At 46.8% G+C, this 17,287-nt stretch overlaps 1 protein-coding gene across 1 annotated transcript in view; it reads left to right on the forward strand.

Moving 5' to 3' along the window:
• The first annotated feature begins 12,094 nt into the window (after window positions 1-12,094).
• Window positions 12,095-17,287, forward strand: part of NEURL1 (neuralized E3 ubiquitin protein ligase 1) — a 72,327-nt gene continuing 67,134 nt past the window's right edge. Inside the window, exon 1 of the mRNA XM_081267958.1 lies at window positions 12,095-12,194. Within this exon, the coding sequence (XP_081124084.1) occupies window positions 12,110-12,194 (85 nt within the window). The 5' untranslated portion in view covers window positions 12,095-12,109. The remainder of the gene's footprint in view (window positions 12,195-17,287) is intronic.

Consider the following 17,287-nt stretch of genomic DNA (forward strand, 5'->3'; position numbering starts at 1 on the left):
CACAGCCCTCTGGAGCACACCAATTAGACATCCTTCTGAATCTGTCCCACCAACACTCCATCTCCATGAACTCACCCTGACTACTGTGGCTGCACCAACCAGCATTCCTTCCATACTCTCACGCAACTTTTAGAAAATGGAAGCATCTCTACTTTTTTTCTTTTCCTGATAAAACACCATTATGGCCAGGCGTGGTGGTACACACCTATAATCCCAACTACTTGGGAGGTTGAGGCAGGAGGATCACAAGTTCAAGGCTAGCCTGGGCAATGTAGTGAGACCCTGTAGCACCAACCAAACCAAACACTCAAAAAACCCCACTATTATAAAAAATTCAAAGATGGCACTATATCTTCCCATCATTGCACATGCAGAGAGTCTGCCTGTCTACAGTGGTGCGTGTCCTTCCAGACTTGTGCCAGGGCCCTGTGGCCCAGGCTGGCTGGCCTGCCTGGAGTTTCCCAGGCTGGGGAAGGATTGACTGATGGGTGCTACTGCTGGTCCAAGGAGCTCCAGCAGCACCCACAGCAGAGGCAGCCTATGTGCCATCCCCAACCGTGACTTCCAATTTGGAGCAAGTCTCAGACACCACCATGCCTTCTCCTATCACATGTGACATCACATAGGTCTCTTTCTGTGCCTCAATCTCAGCTTCTCTGAGGGATGACAGCCCACCTTGCTGTGTGATGGACTCCTGGAACCTGCTAAAGGAATACAGTGTAGTTCACTTAGCCTATATTTTTATTTCACATAATATGCATGTTAGTCCTGGTCTTCCAAGACAGGATTAACTGTGTGGGGAAAATGGTGGGGGTAGAGTTGAGAGGGCAAGTCCCCTGGAGGTCATCAAAGTAGGACCATGTGGAGGAACAGGCAGGTGTTCTGGGGCAGGAGTTGGGAACCTTTGTCTCCTAACATCATGGAGGACAACCTCTACCACAATTTCAGGTAGAGGGCAGTCCCACAAAGGTTGGGTGTCCTGTCTGAGGTCACACAGCCTGGTGGGGACAGAGTCAGAAGAAAGTTGGGATCCTCTTGTACCTTTTTGCCTTAGTCACCCACTGTGCTGTTGACCACAATAGGGTCCAGGCTCCTCCACCCTGAGCCTGCAGAGCAAGAGAACTGGTCTGGGAGGGTCCTCAGCAACACTTGCTCCCATTCTGGTCTGCAGAGTACGGTGGTCTGAGGTAGGGCTGCTTCTTACCTTGGAAGTCTCCAGAAAGGATCAAACAATGCTTCTGGGAGGTCGAGGTGAGAGGTGAGACAGCTTCAGGTCAGCCCAGGCCCCTGGGTTCCCGCAGGGCAGTGGTGTGCAGTTGAGTACCGACAACTGCCTTGCTAGGTATTTACTGGGAAAGGCTTTAGCAGGAAAAAGATGAAGGACATCAACCATAATTTAGAGATATTATTTCTCACAGGGCAAGGAAATGGCTGTAAAGTTTTAAAAAAATCTACATTTTCAGGATTGTCTAATTTCATGATTTTAAAAAAATTTCCAATAAAATCATAAAACTTTTTCTTTTTTTGTGGGGGTGTGTGTACTGGGTTTAGCATCCAGGAGTGCTCTACCACTGAGCTACATCCCCACTTCTTTTTATTTTTCATTTAGAGACAGGGTCTCACTAAGTTGCCCAGGCTGGCCTTGAACTTGTGATCCTCCTGACTCAGCCACCTGAGTCAGTAGGATTACAGGTGTGCATCACTACCCAGATGTCAAAACATTTTTAAAATTTTTTTAACATTTATTTTTTAGTTTTCCGCAGACACAACATCTTTGCATGTGGTGCTGAGGATCGAACCTGGGCCGCACGCGTGCCAGGCGAGCGCGCTACCGCTTGAGCCACATCCCCAGCCCGACAAAACATTTTTATTAGAAAAATTCAAAGAGATAAAGGGACAAGGTGAAATGGTTAACACATTTGTTGCCTTGAGCCTGGGCTTGCTGAACCAGAAGAAGAAACAGAGGAAAGAATAGGAGAAGGACTTAACTTACTCCTGTGTATGGGAAGATATTAAATTGCACATCTGCTGTGTGACAATGCCTATAACCAGACTTTCTCAATCTCCCACTCCATCCCAGAGTTTGGCAGCAAAGTTCTTCTGGGTCTTTTAATTCTAGGAGGGTTTTCTTTCTTTCTTTTTCTTTTTTTTGAGACAGAATCCTGCTGTGCTGCCCAGGCCAGGCTTGAACTCCTGGGCTCAAGCAATCCTCCTGCCTCAGTTTCCCAAGTAGCTGACGCTACAGATGTTCACATTTAAAAAATTCTTCCTCCTCCTCCTCCTTCTTTTCAGGGCCTCATACATACTAGGCATGTGCTCTGCTGCTGAGCTAAATCCCCAGCACCTCCTTTTAAAAATGTTTATATTCATATATAAATGATGGCTCTGCTGGAGAAACTCATTATATCTGGTGGCAGGGGTGCACGTGCATGCATGGTTGTACATACATGGGTGTCTCGTGTGTGTGTGTGTGTGTGTGTGTGTGTGTTTCGTGTGTACATATCTGCTGTGAGGTGGGCATGTGTGTAGTGTGTGTGTGTGTGTGTGTGTGTGTGTGTGTGCACTCAGAAATTCGTGTGTGATTAAGTTACCACTTTGTGTATAATGAGAAACCCTCCCTGAGTTGCTCTTTTTTCTTTTTCCTTCTAAGGAAAGACAGTGGAGTGTGTCCCACTTCTTTCAGGCTGAGGAGGGTGTCTAGAGGAGCAATAGGTCCCTCTCTGTCCAAGAGTGACAGGATTTTGTCAGCTACCATGAGGACAGAGGCCTTTCTGGGTCCTGGCAGACCTGGAGGAAGCCATGTGTCACTAATGTCACCAGAGTCACATGGCCCCCAAGGGACAGGAGGGAGGAAAACAAGAAAGCGAGACTATTTAACCAAGGACACTGGAGCAACTGAGTAATCATTCAGGAACAACTTAAAAGAAATCTCTACATCATTTTTTTATACTAAAATAAATTCCACAGGGTTCAAAGATGTAAGCATAAAAATTAAAATCATAAAAAATCAGAAAGAAAATGTGGGTGAATTGATTCCTCATTAGAGGCTAGGAAGGCCCTCAGGGAGTAGAATTCATCTAGTAGCTGTGGAGAAGAACAAAGTGGGCCTCATCAAAACTAGAAAATTCTGTGGGCAAAAATACCCAATAAGTAAAATAAAACTGCCAAACTTAAAAAAAGATATTTGCCACACACACACCCTACAAAGGCCTATCTTTCTGAATATGCAGAAGCCTCATATAAGTCATTACAAAATGAACAATCCTCCAGAAGAAATGGATAAGGGATGTGAGTAGGCCTATTCACAGAAAAAGAAAGATAAGTGTTCAAAAATCCTGTGAAGATTCTAATCCTTATTCAAAATTAAATAGGAATCTAAACAACCAGGTATTTTTAAAAAGCTTCTCAAGTTGTTAGAAACTAAAATGTTGATAATACCCAATACTGACAAAACCAGAGAGATAGTCACCCTCATAAACCAACAGTTGGGGTACTAATGTAGAGGGTTTTTGTAGGATGGCTTGGTAATAAATTCAAAGCAAATGGCGCTTAGAACAGTAGGATTAGAATGTTACAATTGACACAAAATAAGACAGTCAGCTTCAAATCCTAACATTCTTCCTCATTTACATTCTTGGTCTTGCCCAGTACAGTGGCACATGTCTGTAATCGAAGCAACTTGGGGACTGAGGAAGGAGGATTGCAAGTTCAAGACCAGTCTCGACAATTTAGTGAGACTGTCTCAAAATGAAAAATAGAAAGGACTGGGCGTGTAGCTCAGTGGTAGAATGTCCCAGGTTCATTTCCCAGCACCAAAGAAACAAAAAACCACCCCAAACCCCCAATTGATCTTTACCCCACAGGATATAGTTTCCCTGGTTCATAATATACTTTTAACTCCTTCTTTTCTCAGAAGAGACAAATAAGCCTGGGTTTTATAATATTATCCCTCCCCACTTTTATTTTTGGAATGACTAAGAAGCTGTGAAGGAGAATTATATGACTAAACTGAAATGAAGTTGTTTGCAGACCCTGCGGAAGGGGTTGGTTTCCTGGCTTGGAGATCTTTCTACAATGGCATCAGACCCTACACGTTGGCTCAAATGCAGAGACTTGGGGGCAAAAAAATGTGGGTTGCTGGGGCAGGAGGGGCGCGTACCCAACTGGATTTCCTGAATTCTACTTCTGCTCCATAAGCACACCAAAGTCAAAGTGACTCCAGGTCACCTTTTCCCCTCTTGCCTATATTCATATTCATGAGAGGAAAGTAATTTCTGAGACAGCCCAGGATGGTTAAGTGGATGAAGAAGGGGTTTGTGGGAGATGCTGGGGCTGGAAGTGAGTACCCCCAGATCTAAAGGTAATCAGGTGCTCAGAAGGCCACCCTAGGAAGCACCCCTCCTGCTGATCATAACTTCAAGCTTTGGCTCTGTAGTGACAAATATTTCCCAGGTGTCTGCAGAGGGCCAGGTGCTGACCATACACAGATGTCCACACAGGGCATCTCACCTTGAGCAGGAGTGCTCTGAGCACCCTGATCCACGATTGGGTTTAACCTTTCAAACAGTTGCCTCCAGAGGAAGGGCTTCTCCTCTGGCTCAGGGAGAAAGTGGCCTTAGTGAAGTAAACATGCTCAGAAGGTAACCTCGCAGTGGCTAAAAAATTCGGCCAGTTTCCTTAACGACATGTTTTACTTGTAATGAAGCTGCTAATAAAAGCTATAAGAACTTACATTCCCCCGCCCCCAGAAAAGCTCTTTGCATTTTGAAAGAGGAAAAGAGCACCCCGTAAACGTCTCTTATGGTGTTTTTGTTGTCCGTTTGCCAGAGACAAAGGAAATTCTTGTGGTGTTCTAGTGCTACCTAGTGGTGGCTGGCGAGAGAGATGGACAGGAAAAAGGAGGGGGAGCGGGAGGTGGGTGGGACACAGGGCTCTCAACTGAAGGGTTCCCTGGGGAACTCTTGGGTATACCTCTAGGACCCCCTTGGAGAGGGGGTCAGAGCGAGATAGCCCACTGGCTGCAGCAACTGGAAAAAAGTCAGTCCCTACTCGGGGCTGGGGATGAAAGGCACTAGTGGGAGTTAAGGCTCATTGGAGCGGGGCTTCCTGGCTCTTATTTGTCTGCCAGCTTTTGCCATGAAGGAGTTTTACATTTTTATGCAGTCATATTTATCATATTTCCCAATTATGATTCTATGGTTATGTAAGATGCTTGGAAAGGCTTTCCTGCCAAGTAAAGACCATTTTAAACATCTTTGAGAAAGAGAGATAGGGAGAAAGGAAGACAGAGAAAGACAGAGAGAGATAGAGGGAGGATGCAGGGATACTGAAATCATTTCAGAGCTTCTTTCTTTGGTCTCAGTGTTGTTCTTTTCTTTCTTTCTTTCTTTCTTTTTTTAAAAGAGATTCTTTTTTTATGGGCCTTTATTTTGTTCATTTATTTATATGTGGTGCTGAGAATCGAACCCCCAGTGCCTCACACATACCAGGCAAGTGCTCTACCACTGAGCCACAACCCCAGCTCCTCAGTGTGTTGTTCTTTTGAATCTATTTTGTGTTCATTCGCACCTGGGCACTGACTGGCTAATTTCCAGAGAATTACAGGGTGTTGTAAGGGGTCTCAATCAGGAAGGGGCTGCTTCCGGAAGTTGGTGAGGAGATCACCCCTATAACAAGTGTCACCTCAGGCTGGGGACTCAGAGGAATCCAGCCCAGTACAGGCATGGCATCACATGGGCATGCTAGAGGTGTAACTCAGCTCTTCAATTGCCAGCTCCTAGGCAAGCAAATCTAGGCTTTCCTAAATCTCAGGATTTTCATTTGTAAAATGGGAAAAAGAAGAAGAGTCACATCACAACAACGGCAAGAGTTTGTACCTCCCAGATTGCAATAAAAGTTTGTACCTCCCAGACATGAACTGCTTAGACCAAAGTCTGGTTCCTGGGAATAAGTCCTTCATTGATGTCACTTGCCACAGTGATCTGAATAAGTGGCCTCAGGATGGGTCAGTGGACACAGGACTTTGAAGTCATTACACAAGTTTATCAGGTGGGGGCACTTTATCCTCTTTCTGGCATTGAACATTTTCCTTTCTGCTTCCTGACGGACTTTCACCTGCCCTTTCAGATGCAACCTTGGGAACATGCAGCCTCAGGCCTGGATTATTTTTATTTTTACTGAAGTTGAACCCAGGGGTACTTTACCAATGAACTTTATCCCTAGATCTTTTAATTTTTTAAATTTTGAGGCAGGGTCTTGTTAAGTTGCTGAGACTGGCCTCGAACTTGCAATCCACCTGTCTGAGTCTCAAGAATCATTTGGATTAAAGGCATGGCCCACCACACCCAACTCAGGCCTGGATTTTATGAATGCACACTGTAAGCCCAGTATTTAGGCCTATAGGACTTTTAAGGGTCTGCTTGAGACTGGGGGAAAATTACTGGCTCCAAATTATGAAAGGAAAACTTTGAAATAAAAATTTAGAAGTGCTCAGTTAAATGCCTATAAAACTTAACATTGTATTGACTTTATTAATCATTAAATGGTAGTACTTGTAAAGATTTCATTATGGGGCTGGGGATGTGGCTCAAGCGGTAGCGTGCTTGCCTGGCATGCGTGCGGCCCGGGTTCGATCCTCAGCACCACATACCAACAAAGATGTTGTGTCCGCCGAGAACTAAAAAATGAATATTAAAAATTCCCTCTCTTTCTCTCCTCTCTCACTCTCTCTTAAAAATAAACATTAAAAAAAAAGATTTCATTATGTTTGAAGACCATCATAGATTTTTCTCACTTGGCAAGAAATTCAACACATGCATGATTGCTCAAAAGTAAAACACGTGGTAAATTTGATGAGTTCCTTGTCGTCCAGTGTTTCCAACAAAATTGTAAAAACCCTTTCAAAAAGTATTAGGCAAGAAAATTGTTTCATGTAAAATGTGGTATATTTTAGTATATTTGACCTAATGGAGATAGACCCCAAAGATAAGAGTTTGGGGCTCTATGAAGATCTTACAATCAATTCAGGGGCTTCCTTCCAGAGGGCAAATCTGTCTGCAGAGCCAGTGAGGGGAGCTAAGGTCCAGGTGTGACCAACCTCCTGCCCCACCTTCAAGGTGGCTTGCCCTGCTGGCTGGCCTGCTCCCCCAAGTAGTACCCAGTGTTCCCCAGGAAAGGCTGCAGGCCTTCTTTAAACCTCATCCCCCCCAAATAGAACATGTGGACCAGTTTCCCAAGGTGTGAGCAATAAGTGACCTATAGCAGATTCTATTGAGCCACAATCTCTCATGGGGAGGAGGATCTTCATTTAGATCTTCTTCCCCTCTCCCCAAGTTCCTATAGACGATTTGGATGCACACCTAAGTTTGTGAATTATCAGTCTGAAGAGCATGTGTGTCCCAGGAGGAGAGCAAGAGATCTACATTTTACTCAACTATTTGTCTATTTAGGGAAGTTTCCTAATATGAATATAGTAGTACATATTCAGATTATATATATATATATATATATATATATATATATATATATATATATATATTAGGGTATACATTTAAAGTTTTATTGCTGCTAGGAGTGCACAATCAAAAAAGTTTGGAGCTCAGAGCCAACTGCCTGGCTCTGCAATCTCTGCAATCAGTATTTGTGAAACTGACTGAGAGGTCAGTCCTGCACACAAGCCTGAGAGGAGGAACTGGAATTAGAACACAGAGATGCACATGACAGCTCCCCTTGGTGCTAGCAAGGAAACTGCACCCTGCTTAGTGCCAGGTATACAATTAGTGCTCAATAAATGGTCTCTAGTCAATGAATGAATCTGTATCCCAAAGTATCTGAAAACAAGGCAGTATGATGCCCATTCCATGCTAAAATGGGTAGCACAGAGTTCCATCCCACAGAGAGAAGGCTTCTGGCCTCAGAGAAACTGAGGAAAATGTACCATTGAACTACTGAGAAGGGAACTGCTCTCTGACTGGCTGGGTAGCTGTATTGATAGGTTAATTCATCTGTTTCTTTTTTAATTTAATAAATACATAGTATATTTACTATCATTTTAGTCAGCTCTGAATTTGGCATGACCAAAACTCCTGATAAAAACAATGTAGAGGAGGAAAAGTTTATTTTGGCTCATGGTTTCAGAGGTCTCAGTCTATAGATGGCGACTCCACTGCTATTAGCCCAAAGTGAGGCAGAACATCATGGTGGAAAGGTGTGGTGGAATAAAACAGCTCAGAACATGGGAACCAGGAAGGGGAGCAGGGGAGAGCGCACACTGTGCTTACCAAGGACAAAATATAAACCTGAAAGGCATGCCTCCATTGACCTGCTTCCTTGAGCCACACCCTACCTACCTACCCAGATTACCACCCAGTTAATCCATGTCAGTGGGTTAATCCACAGATTAGGTTACAACTCTCATAATCATTTCACCGCTGAACATTCTTCAGTTGTCTCATATTCATGAACTGTCTTCATGAGCATATGGAGAACAACTCATATCTAAACCATAACGACTATGGTTTCAGGCACTTGCAGACACTCCCTGCAGTTCAGGTAGGACAACCCCACACAGTTTTCTGATAGCCTGATTAACTCTGGACTGACTGGGTCTTGGGAATGTGAGAGGTGTCAGATATCCTAGCTAAGGATGCATGCGCCGTTCCCTGATTTAGTATTAATTTCTCTTTTTTTAAAAAATTTTTTTATTATTAGTTGTTCAAAACATTACAAAGCTCTTGACATAACAAATTTCATACATTTGATTCAAGTGGATTATGAACTCCCATTTTTACCCCATATACATATTGCAGATTCACATTGGTTATACATCCACTTTTTTACATATTGCCATTCTAGTGTCTGTTGTATTCTGCTGCCTTTCCTATCCTCTACAATCCCCCCTCCCTTCCCCTCCCCTCCCATCTTCTCTCTCTACCCCATCTACTGTAATTCATTTCTCTCTCATGTTTTTTCCCCTTTACCCTCACTTCCTCTTATATGTAATTTTGTATAACGATGGGGGTCTCCTTCCTTTACCATGCAATTTCCCTTCTCTCTCCCTTTCCCTCCCCCCTCTCGTCCCTGTTTAATGGTGATCTCCTGCTCTTCCTCCCTGCTCTGTTCTTAGTTGCTCTCCTTATATTAAAGATGACATTTGGCATTTGTTTTTTAGGGATTGGCTAGCTTCACTTAGCATAATCTGCTAGGATTAATTTCTCAATGGGGAGAGAGATGTTATTCCATTGACTAATGTGGTCTCAAGTTCAGGGTGGCCCAGGTTGACCTAGATGACCCCCACTCTTGCCTGCCTGGTAGGGCCATGCCATCCCTGTGGTTGTCTCTGTGTCAGCATTCAGGGGCTCAGGGAAGGAAGAAAGTGGACTCTCAGTCAAATATTTTATTGTTTTATCAACCTGGAGACTTTTCAAAATTTGAATATAGCTGGGTAGGAGCTGTTAAGTTAGAAGGGGGCGAGGTGAACCAGGTGGGAAGGAACCATGGGAGCAGAGGGACAGCAAGAGAGGGTAATAAGGATGGGGAGAAGCAGAGAAGGAAAGGTGAGAAAGACAAGGGAGCCGGAGGGGGTGGGGGGCTGGGAATGGAGAGAGAGAGAGAGAGAGGGAACACACACGAGCTCATGCTCAGGAGAACAGCTTGAAGAAGGGAGACTAGGCTGGTAAAGGAAGGGGAGAAAGGGGTTCAGAGCTACTATTGAAGAATCTGGGCTCCTCCTTAAGTCCCTGCCTCGGGTCCCTCCTAGTGTAGGTACACCCACCGGTCCTCAGAATCCGCACCACTGGGAGGGGGTTGCCACGGCGACAGGTGCTGGAGCACCACCTTGTGAGTATTAATAGCTTTCATTGGAGCCACCGAAACAGTGACTTCATTCTTTCCCTGGCAGGTTCCTCCTCCCTCCTCCCTTCCAGGATGGGGTGGGTTGCTTCCCTGGCCTGGCGGTGTCTTGGTGGAGATCTGTTCAAAGGCATGGGGGTCCTGGGGGAAGGAGGGTACTGGTGTTCTTTGATCCTCTGACCACATAAAAAGGTTTCTGGAGCACAGGACCTCTCAGAGGGGTCATGCTCAGCCTCTCTGGGCTGACCACATCTGCCTCTCATAGGTCCCTGCCTGGCCAGAGACCTGAACCTCGTTTACACTTAAAAGTAGTGTCCCCTTCCCCAGTTCAGAGCTCCCTAGAAGTTTTACCAGGATAAGGCTAGGGAAGAGCCTAGAGTGTGACACATGAGGGGCCCTACACTCAGGTTTATGCCAGTACTATGGTGACACCTTGAGGAGAATGGATCTTCTCTGAGTCCTCATATTTATTCTGACTTATAAAAGGTCTGGTCCCAGCAGCCTCTCAAGGTGACTTCATTCTAGCACACTTCAGGATACACACTGGTACATGCATACACACACACATATGTGTGTATGTGTGCTTGTTTAGAACTAGGTGTACAAAATGCATGGTAGCAAGTACACTTGTATAGTATGGAGGTGTGTGTGAAAATGTGTGTATTGTTATTCAGAGCCCACAGATTTTTTTGATGCATGAGTCATCTGATGGGAGTGAACCTTGGGTAGATACTGCCCCCAAATAAGATAGCAGTCCCTGACCTTCTGTGTCCATTCTGCAGCTGGCTGTCATGTGATTCTGCACACCCAAGATTCTGGCAGCTGGGACCAGGGGCTGTCTTTCCTTCCAGACTCCAGAGAGTGCCTATCACAGATATTTCTAGCTTGCCTGGAGTTTCTGACATTTAAGGGTGTGATGCCTTGAATGGGGTGGGGGTGGAGAAGAAGGGAAAGAAAGTCAAGTCTAAGTGTCTAAGGACACTTAGAGAAGTCCCCTTCCTTCAGGAAGCTTTCTTTGACTGCTATAGGCCACAGATTCCCCTCTCCCGACCTCAGACAACCACTCAGCTTAGAGTGGGTGGTTCTCTAATGGTTTGTTCCTGAGATCTGTTGCCAGGAGACCTGGTCTTATGGTTCTGCTATTAGTCAGGTAATGGGGTCTGTCTGGAATTCTTGCTCTGAGTCATTTCCATAGTGCCCCTGTAGATCTGATTGAGAGCTGAGGGGGAGATCCTCATCTCGATTCCTTTGTTCAACTGTCCATTCACTCTTGAGGGTTTTACTCTGTGCAGGACCCTGAACCTGGTACTGGGAAGTTATATTAGCACTACCTCGCCCCACCCTGCCATCCAGGGAGCTCAACGTTCTGGCGGTAGTCTCTGGTTTTCAACAAGGGGTTCCACTGTTCCGTGAGAGAATAAGCCCAACCCGGGAGACCCAGTCTGCACTAGACTCCGATTTCCCAGTCGCGCCAGGGACCCCCGCATCGCCGAGGACTTGTGGTAGCCGGGAACGCGGCGCGCCCAGGGGCCACATCTGGCCTAGCGGGCGCGCGCGTGTCACTAAGACGCTCATTCACCAGCGCAGCTGTCACCATAACAACCGAAGCCCGGGAGTCCTGGCGACGACTGGGCGAGGGCGGGGGCGGCGGTCGCGGGAACGACCCGGTGGGGGTGGGAGCGCGAGCTCGGCGGCCAGGGGAGAACAACCAACGCGGCTCCGCCGAGCCCCGCTACATGCAGACCCGCCGGCGGGAGGGCGCCACGCAAGTCACCGCAGCGGCCGTCCCCGCGGGCGGGGACCGAGCCTGCAGCTAAGCAGCCAAGCCACCTGGCAGGCCGAACCGCTAAGCACCCGTGTGCGAAGCCCTGACTCTATGGCCCACGGGGAGTGTGCCCAAGCCGCCGCGCCACCCACCACCAGCCCGAACCCGAGCATCAGCGGGAGGAAGAGCGGAGTGCCGGGAGCCGCTGGGCCTGACCCAGGGGCCCGCCCGCGGCCCCCGTCCCCGCCGCGGGGGATGGGAGACAGGTAGCCCGCTTGCGCGAGGACACCCGCGGCGGGCAGGACCCGCCGAGGACCGCAAAACCCAGAGAGAGGGAGGAGAGGAGAGGCCCGCCCGCCCCCGGCCGCAGCCCCACCAGGGCCCTCCCCCGGCGGCGCGCACTCACGCGCGCACACACTTGCACACATTTTACCTCCGCTCCTGCCCAGCCTCGCCTGCGCCCAGTGAGAGCAGAACCTCCTGGGACCGGATGCCATGGGCAACAACTTCTCCAGTATCCCCTCTCTTCCCCGAGGAAATCCAAGCCGGGCGCCGCGGGGCCACCCCCAAAGCCTCAAAGGTAGGCTTCGCGGTCGAGTGCAGCCGGAGGACTGGGCGCTGATGGAGGCTAGGGAGAGATGGAGAGGTGTGGTTGGGGAGGCCCGGCAGGTGCCACCTGTTGTGTGCCTTTGGAGACCGGAGATGCCCATCTGACCATGGAGGTGGGCTGGGGAGTGGGCGCTGTCTATGGTGATAGTGAAAATCAGGGAGAATGGCATTAGGTGGGGTCTGCGCAGTTCTCCCTGCCAGCACTGGAAACAGTCACTGAGTCCCCTCAGGGCCATGATGCTAGGCAGCAGGAAGGGGTAGAGAAGGGCATTTGCCAGGTGGATAGCGGGGTGGAGGGAAGCTCAGGTGGTCCATCTGAGCTCAAGGGAGTCACAGCCATCTCCTTTTCATCTGCTTGGGGCTGGAGAGATCAGGTTGGAAGCACTAGTTGCATTTCTAATTAGAAGGTCTTAAGAATCCAGGACTAAAGGGGCCAGAGATGATGCCTTGCTCCTGGGGTCCCCTGAAGCTATTGACTATATGTATCCACTGAATCAGTCCCCCATAGACCAGATATCTAGTTGGAACTCTTAGAAAAGAGGGGTTGGGATCCTTGAAACAGAGGTCTTTGCTCTCACTGTCCCTGGATCCACTCTGCATCCTCTGGGGGGCCCTAGGCCCAGAACGGGGCTTTGCAGCTTCCAAGGCCGTCTCCTGACCTTCGGAAGACGCAGGACTGGATCCTCCCAGGCCTTCAACCCCTGCTAATTCCCTTCAGGAAGCTGCTTTTCTGTCATCCTCAGAACAGTTGCACTTGTCCTGGACATGCTGATGACTAAAAGCCAGGAGGGGAAGCCCTTGGCTTTCACAAAAAATAATCTACTTCCTCAGTCCCCCAGGTTGTGAGAAGAATTACAGAAGTGCCCTTTAACACAAAGTATTGAAGTGTACAAAGAACTTTCACAAATATCTTTTCAGTGAGCGCAGAAGCCCCTTGGGGTAGTCAGCAGAGCAGAGCTAACTGTGCCCATTTTACAGTTGAGGAGAACCAAGGCTTCTTTTAGATTCCCAAGCCAGTGAGAGACAGAGATAGGCTATAGTCCCTTATCTTATGAATTGGAATTCTGTCCCCTCTCTTGCTGGACAGCTAACCTTGAAGACCAAGGGTGAGGAGGAGAGACAGGACCACCATCTTGCATTCTAACTCCAACTCTCAAAAAAACATTAGCTCAGGAATATCAATGGGTCTCTTGTGTTTTGCTGAAAATTAATATGGTGATACATGTCCAGACCATTTTTAATTGACCTTGTAATTCCATCTAGGGAACTGATTGTAAGAAAATGGAGATGCAGGCAAACACTTATAGCAGCAAGCTAGCATGTTCTCGGCAGTGTTATTTATAGTATGAAAGCAACCTAATGCCCAGTAATCGCAGGGGAGCACATGCAGGCACTAAAATTATGTTTTGAAGATATTTGATGACTTGGTAAAATGATCACAGCACAAAGACAGGATATGAAAATATGAAGATTGTATGATCCCAATTTTGTTGAAAAGAAATATGAATGGCAAGGAAAACCAACAAAACAAACAAAACCCCATAAAGAATGTTTCTAAACTGTTAACTCGAGGCTTTCTTCTGGGTAATGGGATCATATAAGTTTTTATTTCTTTTCTGATTTATATTTCGCTCTTTTCTAAGTTGTGTGCAATAAATATTATTTTTATAATTAGAAATAAGCTGTCATGTTAGCACATCTAAAGACTGTTTCTGGTCATTGAAAACAGATTCCTAATGATGGAGGAATCTTTGGACATCATTCAGCTCAACTTCCCTTGCAAGCATGAATGATGGGCAAAAGAATAATGATTTGCCTAAATTACTTTGTGGGTCACTCAGGTGGCAAAGCTGGGCTCTGTCCATCAGGGATCAGAGGTTTGCTGGAGGTTGGAGAGTTGACTTGGTCCTTTAATACTCACAGATTGTCTCTCTAAAAAGGTCCTGTTCCTTTTTTTTTTTTTTTTGGACTCCGTGGAAGTCTAGAGGAGGCTCCAGGAATTGAACTTCATTCTATCTAAAGTTTGGAATTGTGGGGATCTGAGGTCTTTGACAGAAGGAAAGACCAGGCAGGAGAAGCTGTCCCACTTCCCTGTCCCTATTCACACATCAACTGGAAGTGGTCATGGGAATTTCAGTTCTGCTCCTTCCAGTCCTGGAATGAAAGAGAGAATGTTCCCAAAGGACACCTATTGGTATTTTCCACCCTTCATCCTGGGTCCATTGATCTTCCTTCTTAGTTTGACTTCTAGGGACCTGTTCCCATGACTCTACCCTAATGGAGCCATCACCTTTATTCTGTAATTGTTTAGGTGTTCACTACAAATTCTTTTCTACTCGGATCAGCATTGACCTAGGTGTCTGCTCTGGTGTATCTTTGGTCAGCCAGAATTCCATTCTGATTGTACTGGTGTTAACCCTGGTACAGCATGATTCTAACTCCCCACCCAGAGTTCCGCTGTGGTTGTTTCTGTACTCACCTAGAATTCAGCCTTAATTCTCAGAACTGTTTGTTCAGAAATTTGCTAGGGGTGGAGCAACCCGCTCTATTTTTCCTTCTTCTTCTGTAATTGCAGTCTGTATGGATTCCTTACCATTTTAATTAAAACAATTAGAGGGGACCTGGAATAGTAGGGGGCTGGGACTGGAGTTCACAGATTGGTCCAGCTCTCAGGCTTATGTGATACGGGGTCCATCTTCATCTTTCAGTGGTAGACTTTGGTCTTCCTGGAGACACACTGCTGTCATTTTCACTGGGGTCTGAAGAGTCTTGGAGGCGGTTCATGGTGTAGTTTAGGACCAACAGGCAGACTGAGGAGCTGCTGTATGCTGGGCTCAGAGGTGCATGACATTAACACTCCTGGGGTTTCATGGATTGAAGGAGTATTTGGAAAGGCAAGGCCAAGGAAGTGAATCGAACTGTGTGCTTGCATGTTTGGATTGTTGAAACCCCAGGCTCATGGGCTAAAATGGGGCTTCAGGGAAGGATCTGAGGTGACCATGGAAGGAACTGCAGGAATTGGATGGCAAGGGAGGCAGTGGAGTCCTAGGGTGAATGGGGAAGGGATAGACGGCCAAGGCTTGGGGGAGGGAACACGTGTGTGTATTATCAGTGAGGGTCACGGGGTAACTGAGGCAGGGGTTCATGCTTTCTCGAGAAAAATACAGGGAATAAAGATATTGCCTCCTTGCCCAGCTCTGAGTGTCTGCCTGCTTGGTGCTAAGTGTGGAGGGGCAGGCAACTAGGAAAGTTTTTGGGGAGTTACTCAGCCCCAGTGTCACCAATGGATGGGACTTGAGTGGGCCACTTCCCATCTTCTTTTTATAGTAGCAAAATTTGCATAGCATGAAATTCACCATTTTAACCATTTAAGGTATAACTTAGCATTTAGGACCTTTGGTGTTGTGTGACCACTTTTAATTCCAAGCTATTTTATCACCTCAAAAGGAAACCTCATGCCTATTAAGTACCCCCTCCCCTAAATCCCTGGCAACCACTAATCTACTTCCTGTCTCTATGGATTTGCCTATTCTGGACATTTCACATAAATGGAATCACATAATAACTGTCCTTTCATGTTGGGCTTCTTTGATTTAGCATAATATTTTCAAAGTTCATCCATTTTGTAGCATATCTTTTCTTTCATTTTTTTGTGGCCAAATAATATTCCACTGTATGAATATGCCACAGTGTGTTCATGCATTTGGTGGACTTTTGTGTTGTTTCCACCTTTTGGATATTATGAATATTGAAGCTACAGACATTGTGTATACGTTTTTGTTTGAACACCTGTTTTCAATTCTTGCATACCTAGGTGTAGACTGTACATCTTTTAAAAAGGTAATGCTTCTGGAATTGAACACTTTACAAAGCCACTGGTTGTGACAGCTGCAGGGAGGTCATCCCCTTCCCCCAGCTTGGGCTGGATGTGACACCAGCCTGACCCCTGGTGTTTGTATACTCTTTTCCACAGTGGCTGAGGCTCCTGGGTGACTGAGGGAGGAGCTGCTGGAGTTGGCTAGGGGGCCTGATTATCCAGGTGGACAACAGTGAGCCACAGGAACTTGTCTGCAGATCCGGAACTTCTTCACTGCTCTCTGGGGGTGGTGATGGAGGATGGTCCTCCTTAGACAAGGCCCTCTGCCTTCACATTCCTGCTGCTATTTCCGTGATCTGGGTCCTCCTCCCAGATATTGCAACAGCTGCTGTCTTAATCAGTCTGTCTACGGTCCGTCAGAGAGATCCTCCTACAGCGCTACTTTCCTTGTACCCCTCCCCTTGGCCACAGTGGTTGTGGCTGCCATAATCAGATACTCAAGGCCTCCATTCTTTGGCTAGCTTTCAGTTATTTCCATTGCTCTGTCTGGGTTGCTTCCTTGGTTGCCATGACACTTGTAGATTAGGTGAGCTCATCTAGCTCTCTGCCTCCAGATGTAACAGACAGACCTGGGTGGGGGTCTTGGCTGGTGGCTTCCTCAGCCACCTGGAGACTTCAGAGAGGCAGGGCTGAGTCAGCACCTTCCCACCTGCCCTATTGGTTTTCAGTTCAGCTTTACCTTTGAACTCTCTTTTGTTAATCATCATAATAATATTGATAATAACCACCATATGTTGGGTGGTTACTGTGTGCCAAGTACTTATATGTAGATTTTTTCCATTAAACCCTCCTGATTTGTCACCATTTGTAGATGGGGAAGAGAGGCTCAGAGAGGTAAGTAACATCCCGGGTCACACAATCAGAAGCTAATGGAACTGGGATTCAAACCCAGAGTTCCCTGCCTTTAAAGTTCGTTATCGTGGCCACTATACTATCCTGTCCCCGGAGAATTCTACCTTGGGTGGGTTCTGATTTCCACTGTGGGAAAGAGACTGGGCAGTGATCTCCTGGTTCTGGACTGAGGAGGAGGAGGGAAAGGGAGTATTATGGGGTTCTTGCTGCTGCCTCCCTTGGTTAGCCAGAGGACCAAGGGGCTGGGTAAACCTGGAATTCCCAATCCTGCACCTCATACCACCCTTCCGTGGTTTTTAGTCATATAGACACTTTTGAGAGAACTTCTTTTTTCT

This window comes from Spermophilus citellus (genome assembly GCF_964194105.1).
Source record: "Spermophilus citellus genome assembly, chromosome: 15".
Taxonomy (NCBI): Eukaryota; Metazoa; Chordata; class Mammalia; order Rodentia; family Sciuridae; genus Spermophilus; species Spermophilus citellus.